The sequence below is a fragment of the Mustela lutreola genome, chromosome 4, assembly GCF_030435805.1.
Source record: "Mustela lutreola isolate mMusLut2 chromosome 4, mMusLut2.pri, whole genome shotgun sequence".
Lineage (NCBI taxonomy): Eukaryota > Metazoa > Chordata > Mammalia > Carnivora > Mustelidae > Mustela > Mustela lutreola.
The window spans coordinates 39,969,074-39,981,660 of NC_081293.1; the positions used below are offsets into that span (position 1 = coordinate 39,969,074).

Below are 12,587 nucleotides of genomic sequence, written 5' to 3' on the forward strand. Positions count from 1 at the left end.
CCATCCCTCTTTCCCCTCTCCTCCTTTCTCTATCTGCCCTTCTTTCCTTCTCTTCCATCTTTCCTTCCCTCCTCCCTCCGCCCTCCACTTCCTTTCCATCCTCCTCTTCCTTCTCTCTCTGTCTCTTCACCCTCTCTCCTTCCCTCCTCCCTTTCAGGCAACAAATTGAGCCCTCCTTTGTGCCAGGCACCTTTCTGGGATCTGGGGTGATCGTGGCAAACAAAACGTGGGTGTCCTGTTCTAATGGGGCACAGGCTGTGTAGGTAAAGCATAGACAACAAGCAATGAGCTGATAAATGGGAGAGTTTCAGAGTGACAAGGACCAGCCATGTGAGCTGAGCCCTGAGGGTAAGCTGGGGCAGAGGGAGGGTGGGGTGTCCCATGCCCCTGCTGCTTGAAGTACAGGCACCGCACTGAACTGTGGGAGTCAGTGGGAGCTCTCAGAAACTTTTATTATAGCAATTTGACAGTGGAATTTTTTGTCAAGTCTAAAATAAAAATAAAATACGTGGTTGTGTATTTTGTACCTTTATACCATTGTTCTGCAGATTCATTTTTGTAGTGTTTTACATTTTATAAAATTAAAAAATACATTGGTCCTTCCCCACGGCTCATTTGGAAACAAGTGTCCAAGCTGGGGAGGAAACCAGGGAGGTTGAAGCCAGGTGCATGGGCTCAGTGTGGGGAGACCATTCCCCCAGCTGGCAACTAACAAGGCTGAACCCACCATCACCTGGCTCGCGCTCCCAGGACTCCTTCTCTGCCTTCTCCTGGATTCCCTAAATTCCTGATGCACATAACAATGTGGGTGTGGGGGGGAGTGCAACTTAAAGAGATTATGATGGGACAGGGCTCATGCTAGGAAAAGGACGCATTAATGTTCAGGTCAGCCGGGGTAAAGGTTATTCTGATGCTGGAGGAGTTGGGATGGGGGGTGGAGGAGGGTGGTAATACACCTGCTCTATGACAGGAGCTGGGAGCACAGAGCTGGAAAAGACAAGGTCTCTGCCCTCTGGGAGCTCCTTGGCTAGTGTGTCAGGGAGACATATGACTCAGCAGGCCGTGCTAAATCAGGGCACTGCCCTCCCCAGGCTGGCCCCATCTTACCTGTCCAGTAGGGTCTTGTAGTGGAGCACACCAGAGATGAGGTTGGCTGCAAACCTGCAGAGAGAGCAGGCCTGAGGTTCTCCTCTTAGGGGCCCAGGCTCCTTCCCACTATCCAACCTTCCATTCCTTCCACTCCACACCCCAGCTCTCAAGCTCAAGGACCCCTTCCCCAAGCTGCCATCACACTGCCAGTCCTTCAAAAGCCTTGGATTAAAATGGTCCTGTGGAGGTAACGGATAACAGGGAGGAGAGGATCCTTGAAGGTGAATGAGGAGGAGGAGGGAGAGGAAGCTGGGAGGGGCCGCAGAGCAGGCAGGAGAAGGCCGGATGGTCAGGGGTAGGGTTCTCCCTAGGAAAGGACTGTGCTGGGCCTAGACTAGGCCAGGAACCCAGCTTTGGGGAAATCCAGTCTCCTGGGGGAAAGTCAATAATTTGGTCCCCTTAGTGGTAATGAAAATGGAAGGGGGTGCTGGAAGGCGGGGTGGGGGGGACATCATCAGAGATGGTGCCGCAGGACTGTGTCATCTCAACTGTCCATGGATGAGGACCCTGGCTTGATTGCATCAGGAAGAAAATTCCCCCTTGGATGCAGTTTGAGAACTGTTTTCAGAAGCTGTTCGTCCATCTATCGGCATACTTTGTTCTGCCCTGCACCCCCCTTCCCCGGAGGTCTGGGCTACCCAGGCTGCCTGGCCAGCAGCTCAGTGGGGCTAGTCCTGGTGGGGAAGGAGGGGATGGGGGATCTTCTGAGCATCGCTGAGCCTTGCCTGTAGGCCCAGGTAGGCCCTGCCTCTTTTGTTTGTTGGTTGGTTTTTTTTTTTCCTCTCTGAACCGTGGTCATGCTGGGCCACATTGGGTGTGGCTCCAAGCCACTCCTGTCCAGAGGCCCTTCCTCCCAGCCACATCCCTGTGCAAATGCTCCCTACCCCGCCCCCCCAGCAACATCGGTGGGCCCAGAGGCCATTCCAGTGGTTCAGTGAGCCCTGAAATTACAGCAGATGGTAGAGGCTCTTGTGGTGGCAGCTGGCAGGAAGGAACCGTTTCCACCCCCTCGGAGCCTCTGTTTGGAGCTCGGGGCTGGTGGGGGCTCAGCGGAGCTCCTCTCAGACAGTCTGAGGCAGTGTGTCCTAGGGCCAAGTGCAAGCCTCAAGTCCTGGTGGGGTCAGAGAGTACACACCTCCTTCCAGGGCCTCAGCCAGGGCAAGAATGCCATCGAAACACCAGGGGGTGGGGCAACCACGGCCTCCACTACTGTCCACTGCATCCCAAATAAATATGTTCTGAGGAAGACCTTGTGTTTGTCCCTCACAGAGCAGCCTCATCTAACCTACTTCCTGGACCCGTGGCCCAGATGGCCTCTGTCTTGGGCGCTTTGGGCCTCAGAGAGCTCAGCCAGGGCACAAGCCTCCACCTTTCCTTCCTGGTCCTGGGGCTGGGCTCCAGGCAGACTCTCCAGCTGTGAGCCCAGGAGCATGGTGGCCTCACCTCAGCTGGTCGTTCGTGTCTGGGAAGTGCTGCCGGGCGAAGATCACGGCTGGGCTGGAGTTCACGGGCAAGGCCAGGCGGTTATTGAGATACATGTCATTCAGCCAGTACTCAGACACCTGTTGGGGAGGACAGGAGTGGTGCCATTACCCCCAGGGGCCATACCCCTCTGCACAAGGTCACCTTGCCTGTGGAGAGCACCCGTCCCATCCGGGCAGCCCCCAGGAATGACTGGGACACTTTGTTGGATCACGTGCTTCATTCCTTCATTCCACAAATACACCCTGAGCCCCCTTTACCTGCTGGGGCCTGTGTGCTCTCCAGTCCCCCATGACTGACCTCCATCTTTGCCCCATACCTTCCCTCTCTTCCATCCCAATTTCCTATTCTGGGTGTTTGGTACTTCATCCTTGAACCCTGCCTATCCTTATGTGTGTCCCGTTCCTGATTTTTCCCCTTCTTTGCTTCCCTGAACTTACTCCTACCTTCTGCTGCCACATCTCTATCTGCCATACTTGTCCCCCATCTGTCTCCATTTCCGTACCCTGTCTTTCCCAACTGCCCCATTTATATCCCCTGTGGCCCCACCTGTCCCCATCCCTTTCCCCATCTGTCCTCTATCCTTGTCCCTGTCTGTCCCCCCATCCCTGACTCCCATTGTTCTCCATCTCCATTCCCCCTCTCTCCCCATCACCTCATCTCTATTCCCATCTGCCCCTCCTGATCCCCATCCCTATCTCCCATCCCACATCCTGTCTGTCCCTCACTTTTGCCCTTGCTGTCCCCTTGTTTCTCCTCTCTTCCCTATGCCCCCATCTGCCCCATCTTTGTTACCTACCTGCCCCCATCCAAACCCCTGTCTCCACGTCTGCTCCCTGCCCCCCACCCTGTGGTTCCCTTGTCTGCACTGCGCCCTCTCTGCAGTCCGCCCCCTCTCAACAACTCTTACCCAATTGGCTGTCTTCTTCTGTCGTTCTAGGAGCTTTTGCTGAAGGGTCTCCCCAAGGCCACCAGGGGCCCCAAACCGCTGCACAATGGCTTGACTCCTTCTAAACTGTTCCTCAGGTACCAGATGCTGCATGCATCGCAGATAAGTGGCGAGGGTCTGCTGCAGGGGGGGCACTGGAAGTTTGGGCAACTCCTAGAAGAGAGAGTTGACAGGCACTTGTTATGCCGGATCTTATGTGGGGTCTATAAGACTATGCCTGTCCCCAGGTTGGTCCCTGGAGTGTGTCTCCATCTGTTCCTATCCTTGTTCCCCATCTTGGGTCTTGCCTATTTCTAGGACCCAGCTCAGTGGAATTCTGACCTTAGAAATCTTCTGTTTGTTTTTTCTGATATCCCAGGCCTGCCCCCCAGGAGGGGATAAAGTGTAGAGGAAAAGACCTTGATGTTGGCAGCAGACAGACCTGGGTTCATGCATTGAACCTGATGCCGACAAGTTGTGTGATCATAAGCAAACCCCCTCACCTCTGTGCCTCAGTGTACTCCCCTGTAAAATGGGGGTAATAGCTTCTACCTCTTATCAGATCAAACAGATCCTACATGAGAGTGCTTTTAAACCATAAAGAATGGGTATAAGGTAAAAGAGATCCGTTATTCATATTGGCTGCTGGTCACCATTAATTTAGGAATTGTTCCCAGCTGGGGCTTCAGAAGCTAGTTCATCTCTGGACCCAAAGGGTATAACACTGAAGGAGAGATTGGCTCCTTTTTCTATTCCTTCCTTTTCCTTCTTCCTCACTGAGCTAGTCACAGCCAGAAACCGCGACTTTTCATAGTACCGATTTGAGTTCACAAAGTTGGTGGTAGGGGGCCACCTTCTTTCAGGGGTTTTTCCCTTTGGGGTGGTGGGGGCAGGCTGTGGAGTAAAGGGACCCACTGAAAGCTTGCCTGTGCTCTGGTCCTGCTGCTGCCTGAGCTGGAGCCCTCCCCAGAGCTGCCCTGGGCAGACAAGGACCACGTGTGGGAGCCTGTGCTGATGAATGAACGGGAGTCTTTGCCTGCCTGATCCAGTCTTGAGAGCTCACTGCCCTAGGGGGAGGGAGGAGGGTGTCAGTGCTAACTGTAGGCTGCTCCTATCCCAGAGAATGCTTGAGGACGAGGGTGCTCTGGGCGGCATTCTAGGCTGCTCAGCCCACTTCAAGAGAGCCATGCCTACCCCTCACCCAGCTGCTCTGGTTCCCTCTTCCTTCTCTTGGGGACTATGGTGGGCAAGTGGGCAGGCACCTGCAGAAAGCCCAGTCCAGCTGGTGGCCTTGCCAAGAGTATCAGCAGGCCTGAGTGGAGCCCCTGCTAGAATCAGGCCACCCTTCCTCAGGGCTCTGACAGTGTGCTGGGACTCAGTCATGGGGAATCGGTGGTAGGTAAAATGGGAAGAGGCAGGAAATCTCGGCTCACATGTCTCAGCCCTCTGGGGCTCCTCCCCAGACTATCCTGGGCTTCCTGGATAGGGACATGTACCAATGAGGACACTAATTTGGACACTGGAGTCTCAAGTCAGTACACATTTCATGGGCAGTGCATGTGAGCCAGGCCCTGGACTGGACTTGGGAACAATGGAGAAAGAAGGGCTGCTCTCAAGGAAGCCCCAGGCCAGTGTGAGGAACATGCCATGGCATGTTCAGCAACAGAGCTGTCTGTCAGCTGTAACAGTCAGGACTGTGTGGTGAGCAATTTCATGTGGAAAAGCCAAGAAGTTCTGATTAGGGTTCCAAATGAAGCCCCAGGGAAAGACGTGGCACGAGGACAAATGTCACCAAGGGGCCAACACCTCAATGACCTGCAGATTAGATGGGCTGCTCCACCACTTAGGAATGTGGGGAGGGAGGAGGCCTGCCTAAGGAGGGGTGGCACTGCCTTCAGCCAGTGGGGAAGATTGTGCCTAAGTCTTCAGGACTGAACTAGGGACAGCAGCTGGGGCTGAGATGTGATAAGGCTTAGAGAGTTCAGTCTTAGCCTAAGGCAACTCCACTGGGCTCAAAGTCTTTGCAAGTGAAACTTGGGGAGAGGGAAAAGCCTTGGGAATAGAGTACCTGACCCGGGTCAAGGGCTCTTCCTGGCCTTGGGAGTTAGGAAGCATGGCTGTCAGCAATTCTTCAGCACCCCCTGAAGCCACTCCCCACCCCTCCAGGCTCTCCCAGGCTCAGGGCAGGACTGCAGCCTGGGCTTCATGCCCAGCAGAGGGCAGGGCTGGTCGCCAGGCAAGTGCTCAGGGCCAGTCCCATACAGGACTATTCTGGAAGCAAGGATAGGTGAGTGAGGGAGAGTGGGGATAAGGGACGGGACTCCAAAAGTCACTCACAGGCTCCTCCTCAGTGCTGGGAGTTTTTGCTGCCATCTTTTGGGGAACTTTTTCCAGTATGGGCATCGTGGTGACTCCTGGCTGGGGAAGCAGAGGTGCAGACCTGGGGACCAAGAAGCAGGGAGGCATCAATACAGAAGCCACAAAGAACTGCCACGGACCCTTCACCTCCCAGATTCCGATATTCCACCCCTCCCTGGGAGGAGACCACAGCTGGATGTGGGGCCCAATTATACCAGGCCTCCATATAGACCTGGTCCCAACCTCCCAACTTCCAGACCAGCACCCCTTACCACAGTGTCCTTTTTGAATCCCCAAATGGGATAGAGAGAGGTCTACAGCAAGCCTTTAGCTGACAGCTGTTCCATAAGACTGTCCCCCAGGCTCAACTGACCACCCCAGGCCAGAGTGGGAAAGAGCAAGTTCGGGCAGGCTCACTCCAAATCACAAGGGGTCATTGGCAGTGTACTCCCTTTGTTCCTGCCTGAGATCCAACAGATAAATGTTTTGCTGATTAAAATCTCTCCTAGTAGACTGTTAGCTTCTCCCGTTGTGTTCAGTGCTTCAGCTCTGGGACCCAGCTGGGTGATGAGCATGGAGTAGGATCAGGGCTGGGTAGCTGAATAAAAGGAATGCACGCATGCGTGAATGCCTGCGTAAATGAATACAGGTCCTCTAAGGCTGTGGGCTCCAGGACACAGTCTGGGCCAACTAGGGAGCCTGGCCTGTGGCCAAGGCAGGGATTGTGGTGGAGGGTCCTGGGGTCTGCTGGTTGGACCGTGACTTAGGCAATCAGTCTCTGATTTGTAGGTTCCTAGTGTGGGTGGCATGAGAATGCTCAGGGAAACGATACAGGGCAGCTGGGCAGTTCCGGCCCTAGGGGCCACCTGACTCAGCCTAATGAAAAATGGATAATATTTTATTTACAGTAGAAGTGACCCAGGACAACAGGGGCAAAGGCCCATTTTTAAGACCATCCTCTACCCTCAGCGACCCCCCTAAGCAGAACCTCAGAGCCACGCACCCATGATTTTTCACTTACCCATCCTCTATTCTCTCCTGAGAGCCTAAAACTGATGTTTAGCTCATGTGATTCCCCCACCCCAAGCAAGCACAGCACAGAGGGGGGCTAGGCTCCAGGCACAGATGACCCAAGGACAGAGCATTCAGAAAGATGGATGAAAAAGGCTCAGGAATGGGTGAGCCTGGGGCTGTCTGGCAGCACTAGGCAGAGAATACAGAACCCACACTAACTCTGTGCCAGGATGCTCTGGTCTAGGTGGCCCCCAGAGCTGTTGAATAGCGTGGTAGCTGCCCTGACACCCTGCAAAATGGAAGCAGCGGGCATCCAAGTTAGGGGCCTGCAGGGCTGCAGAGTTCTGAAAGGACCGTGGGTGATGGCAAGGTCCAGTTGGTAGAGGCCCTTTTGCAGCTGGAAACCCTGTATCTTTGAGAGGTGTGAGATTGGAAAAGGATGGCTTCCTGGGGACCAAATGGGAGGGCCTGGTGTCCTCCCGGCTGCTTTTCCTCCCTGGCCCATGGGCCCGCAATTAAGAGGCATATGTCTATCCGAACGCATATCTTTCTGTCTATCTTTACTTGGTGCCCTCCAATGCATGCTGCCACCAGCCTAGCTTCCGAAGGCTGCCAGGAGAGGGTCTCCGCTCTGCCCCCGGCGCCCAATCCCAGCTCCGCCCCCACAACACAGTTGGCCCCTGTCCTCTAGGGACTCCCTGGGACCCAATTCACACTTGTCACCTGCGGCTGCTCCCCACCTCCCGCCTCCGCGAGGGTCGGGGGCGCACCCGCAATTCAAAGGGGGACCGCATGAGCCCCGGCAACGCCATGGCTGGGCATAGAAAGTGCAGACCTCGGCATTTAGCACACCGCGATCCAGAATAGAGAAGCGAGGATACACACGTGGAGCCGCGGAGCCTGACGGTCAAGCCTCTCCCAGCCCTTTCCCCCTAACTTCTCACGGTCCTGCTCCCTCCAGGTCCGCCTGCCTCCACTCTCGGCGCGCAAGCGCCAGAGCGGTGGAATCCAACAGTCTCCCGGCGGTTCCCCGACGGCCGCTTCGGTTCAGGACTCGGGAAAATCCCGCGGATCCTGTCGCCTCTAGATCCCCGCGCCTTCCCTAGACGGAGCCTTCCTCCACCGCCCTCGGCTCCCTGCGCTCTGTTCCCCGCGCCGCGCTCCTCCAGCCCAGCCCCTCTCACCTGCCCTCCTCGGTTCTGCCGCGTTGGCCGCAGCTCCACCGCACCAGGCAAGACTAGGGGCGGGAGTATGAGCCGGAAGGGATCCAGGGGCGCGTCAGCAGTACGGCGGTGGGGGCCTCTGTCCGCGGTAGAGACTCCGACGTCGCCGGGTCCCCGCGGCCTCCCTACTGGCTGCCGGCGGACCGGCCGCGCCTGTGATCTCCCTCCCCTTGTTCCTCCTCCCTCCCCTCTTTCCTTTTCCCTCCCTCCCTCGGCCCCACCCCGTCTCTCTCGCTCCCAATCCTCGCCCCTACCCTCGCCGCCGCCTGCAGCGATCCTACCTCCGGGACCCCTGCCCCGGCTCGGACGGCTTCCCGGACGAGTTTGTGTCAGGGCGGCGGAATCCAGGCCCGAGATTTTCCCACCCATGCCCGAGATTTTTCCACCCATGCCCACTGGTCCCCTGACCAGCCTTCCCCAGTCCAGGCGCTCCCCCAACTCCATTACGCTAGCCCCGGCTGCGTCCGCACAACCCTGGAGAGGGTTGGGTCCGGGGAAATCTGGGCCCTCCCCGCCGTCTAGGCCAGGCTCAAATCAAACTACAACTCCTTTCAAAATGATAATGAAAATAATAATAATAATAACCCTGTTTCTTGATCACTGCAGGTTCTCCGTCCTTTTCTATTTCCACTCCATCCTTGCTGGCACTATGGGGCAGGGGGCTGTGGGGGAGGGAGTGGAGATTACAGACCTGGGATGCTTAAAGACCACGCAGCCAGAGGCAGACACTCCTCCCAGACAAAGCACTCCTCCCCCCACCCCCACCCCAGATATAGATCCTTACACACCAACACACACAGACAGACCCACAAAGACAGACCCTGCCCAGACAAACCCACACACACAGCCCAACAGGCAGACTGGGGACAGACGTGCACGCACCAGCAGTGAAGACGCTTACAGGCATTGTTTAATATACAGGCATACCCCAACTCCGCTGCCCCTCTATGCCAGAACTGGAGGGCTCTTCGGCCTTCATCAGGCCGCAGGCTCCAGGACTGGGAGTGGCCTGCAAACCCGTGGCCTGCAGGTCCGGAGACTCAGGTGGGGAGACTCCCGACAGCCTTGGCCAGATGCTTCCCCCAAGTCCGGGGTAAGGGTGGGGTAAAGAGGGTGGGGTTGGCACCAGCTCCTACATTGGCACCCTCTTCAGTCATGCCTCTGACCCGCACAGGCAGGACACAGCAGACACACCAACTGTTCCCCCGCTCCTTGAAGGGTAGAGCCTAGCTATCTATCGAACACACTTGACTGAGACCTCTGTCCGGAACAGCTCCGCCACTACTCCTCACCGGAGCCGCCAGAGCCGCGGCGGGCGGGGATGTCGGGCTCGAAGGGAGCCCACGCCCGGCGCTTCCGAGCTCCAAGGCTGACACAGGGAGTGTCCTCAAGGGGCGGGGCCTAGCGTACCCGGAGGGTGCGGGTCCTCAGGCTCCCCCGGGCGGCGCCCTGGGGTGCTGCTTTGGGGCTGGAAAGAAGGGGCTGCCGCGGGCTGAAGGGAGTCGTGTGCTACAGGGTGTATGGGAGCCTTTGCTGAATTTGCTTTTTTTCGTGTATCTCCTCTGCCACAGGCTTCCCCAGAGCTTGTCAGGCTAGACCTGGATTAGGGCTAGACCCCGCTTACCCTCCCCTCTGCCCTAGCCCTGTGCCCGGCCGCCCACCCTCATCAGTAAAGAGACTCGGTCTCGAACAGATATAGTTTATTGATTCGGGCCGGAAGCACCGCGGTGCAGGGGGCCAACTTGGCACTGAGAGAAACGGAAGGAAAGAGACAGACGCACGGTTCTACATAGGGGAGCCCCGAGGTGGCGCCTCTCGCACCTCTTTATCTCTGCAGGACCGTATGGCATCGCCCGTGCTCTACGCCCCACTGGACGAGAGGGAGGGAGGCACAGAAAGGGGTCATAGAGAGGGGATCCCGACAGGGAAGTCAAGACGCGCGAGGCTGTGGAATACTCGTTGGAAGGGGCGGGCCCTCAGCCTGAGCTGGCCAGTGCTCTAACAAAGTAGCCACCTTGACCCAGGGAGGGGGGGGGGGTGGCCTAGAGGAATAGCGGGACTGCTAGCTGCGGGTGTAGTAATTGTTGTAGACGTCCTCGCACTCGTCAAAGGGGCCCGAAGGGCTTCGAGGTGCGCCGTCAGGGTCAGACACCGGGCGTTCACGCAGGCGCACAGCGTCATACAGACCCTGGGGTGGCTCGTCCAGGAGCACGTCGCGTTCCGATCGGGAGCGCCTCAGGAGGCCTACGTTGCGCAGCAGCAGCAGGACGGGCGCGTAGAGCAGGTTGGCCAGGCCCATGCCAAGGCTAAGTTGCGCAAAACCGAGCGAGTGCACTATGTGGCCCGCCACTATGGGCCCGAGCGCATAGGCCACGGAATAGGAGATGTCGGCGATAGCATAGACGCTGCCGTAGACGGAGACGTGGCGCACGTCCACGAGAAAGGCCAGCGTGGGCAGCAGTGCCGTGTCAACTAGCGCAATGCCGAAGCAGAGGCCGCAGAGCGAGACCACTAGTGGTGCGAAGGAGCGGCAGGCAGGCACCACGCAGGAGCTGGCTCCGATCACTGCGAGCCCGAGGGCTCCGTACAGCCACTGCAGGTGTGGGTAGCGCGCCGCCAGGCGCACGGTGAGGTAGACGCCTAGCACATGCGGCACAAAGGCTGGCAGCCAGGCCATGCCCGTCTCCCATTCAGACGCCGCCATCGTATGCTCCATCCACGTGGCGATGGTAGGCTCGAGGAAGGCGAGGGGGATGTTACAGGTGGTCAGCGCCCCGGCCACCACGGCGATGTAAGGGTCCAGCATGAGGCGGTGGATGGGTGTGCCCACCGGCAGGTTGGCCCGCGCCCGCGTCGCAGCTGAGAAGGGCTTGGCCACCACCAGCAGCAACAGCGCGTCGAACAGCGAAACAGCGGCGAGCACCAGAAAGGGCACGTGCTTGCCCGCGAACTCGTAGAGGAAGCCCCCGAAGGGTGGCGCCACCAGACTTCCAAAGCTGATAAAGGCCAGCGCCACGCCCAACGCGCGGCTGCGCTCCGGCTCCTCCGGATACTTGTCGGCGATCATGGCAATGCCAGACGTGTCCGCAAAGGCTGAGCCCAGGCCCTGCAGGCTGCGCGCAGCGAAGAGCGTAGCGTAGTCTTCCGCGAACGCAAACAGCAAGGTGGAGGCGAACAAGACGCCCAAGCCGATAAGCAGCGGCACGTCGTAGCTCATGCGGTCAATAAAGGGCCCGCTCAGGGGGTTCACCAGCAGCTGCAGGATGGCTTTAGAGGCAAACAGCACCCCGATCTTCACGTCCTCACTCTCTGTCTCTGCCTTCTGGGACTCTGAAGTGTTGCCCATGTTGGCACCGCCATTGGCTGGAGTGGACGGCTGCAGGGTGGATGCTTCGGTGCTCGGGGTGTTTCTGCCGGCCTTCTGCATGTGGGCAATGTAGTCGGGCACGATGGGCACGATGACCATGTACAGCATGTTGTCCAGGAACAGCGCTATGCACACGATGACCAGCACCAGGCGCCGCTGCCGCCGGGGATCCTGCAGCACGGCGCCCATAGCCTCCGACAGCTTGATGGCTGCCGCCCTGGCCGGGCCCACCGGCGCCGCGGGTTCCATCGCCTCTACTCCGCCGCTCTTCCGAGGACGCCTCCGCCGGGGCCGGGCTCGGGCGCCCTGCAGTGCAGAGACCAGGGCACCGAACTTCGCCGGCGCGGTCCGCGCGGCGCAGCGCAGCGCCCCCTGTATCTCAGGTGGCTGCAGGGCTCATGTGTCCCGAGAAAGGCAAAGACCCTGCCCCTCGAGACGCCGCGGCTGTTCGGAGCCGAGCCGGGACCAGCCGCTGCTGGGATCAGGGGCGGTCAGGGAAGGCGGGCGCGCCGAGGGGCCAGGGCTAGAGACTGAGCACGCTGCACCTCCGGCTCCCCGGGCGCCGTCCCCGAAGCGTTGAAAAGCCGCCCGCGCGGGCCGAGGGGCATGCTGCTGCCGCCCGCCCGCCGGCTCGCTCGCCCAGCAGCCGCTCTCCCCTCCCCTCGCGTCGGCTCTTGCCTCCTCCTCCGCCGCCTCCTCTTTTTTCCCTTTCCACTCGGGGCTGTGACGCGGCGAGTCTCGGCCCCCGAGTGGTGCCCGGGCCACTTGCGTCGCTCATGCTAATGCGACGTCGGCGGGGCGGGGGCCGGGGGGCGGGGCGCGGCCGGGCAGGGGTCCCCTTCCCAGATGCGCCAGGACTGGAAACCCTAGAAAGGGGTCTTGGTGAGAAGAGAGTCCTGGTCAAGCCTCTGAGGACGGATGCGCTGTGGGAGGAGAGGGCTGTCTGTTCCCCCCGCTCCCGCCCTGTTCTAGGACCCGCGGGCTTTGCGCCCGCTTTTTCTCCCTCCCCAGAGGGTCGCTCAGCGGCCGCTCCCCACCGGCCCGGCTGGAGAGGAGGGCGCCGAGG

The 12,587-nt window shown here is 58.8% G+C and overlaps 2 protein-coding genes across 2 annotated transcripts in view; both read right to left on the reverse strand.

Annotated features, from left to right (window-relative positions):
• CHAT (choline O-acetyltransferase) overlaps positions 1-5,947 on the reverse strand; it is a 48,817-nt gene extending 42,870 nt beyond the window's left edge. The window contains exons 1-4 of the mRNA XM_059172615.1: positions 5,897-5,947; positions 3,542-3,730; positions 2,593-2,711; positions 1,108-1,161 (exon numbers count right to left, since the gene is read on the reverse strand). Coding sequence (XP_059028598.1) covers positions 1,108-1,161; positions 2,593-2,711; positions 3,542-3,730; positions 5,897-5,932 — 398 coding nt within the window. The 5' untranslated portion in view covers positions 5,933-5,947. The remainder of the gene's footprint in view (positions 1-1,107; positions 1,162-2,592; positions 2,712-3,541; positions 3,731-5,896) is intronic.
• Positions 5,948-9,839: 3,892 nt separating this feature from the next.
• Positions 9,840-12,222, reverse strand: SLC18A3 (solute carrier family 18 member A3). Its single transcript, XM_059172616.1, has one exon. It carries the CDS (start codon positions 11,768-11,770, stop codon positions 10,217-10,219), a length of 1,554 nt encoding a protein of 517 aa, XP_059028599.1. The 5' UTR covers positions 11,771-12,222; the 3' UTR covers positions 9,840-10,216.
• Between the last annotated feature and the right edge of the window lie 365 nt (positions 12,223-12,587).

Excerpts from the sequence above, each read along its gene's own strand:
- SLC18A3 (XM_059172616.1), bottom strand. The coding sequence starts at position 11,770 with ATGGAACCCGCGGCGCCGGTGGGCCCGGCCAGGGCGGCAGCCATCAAG.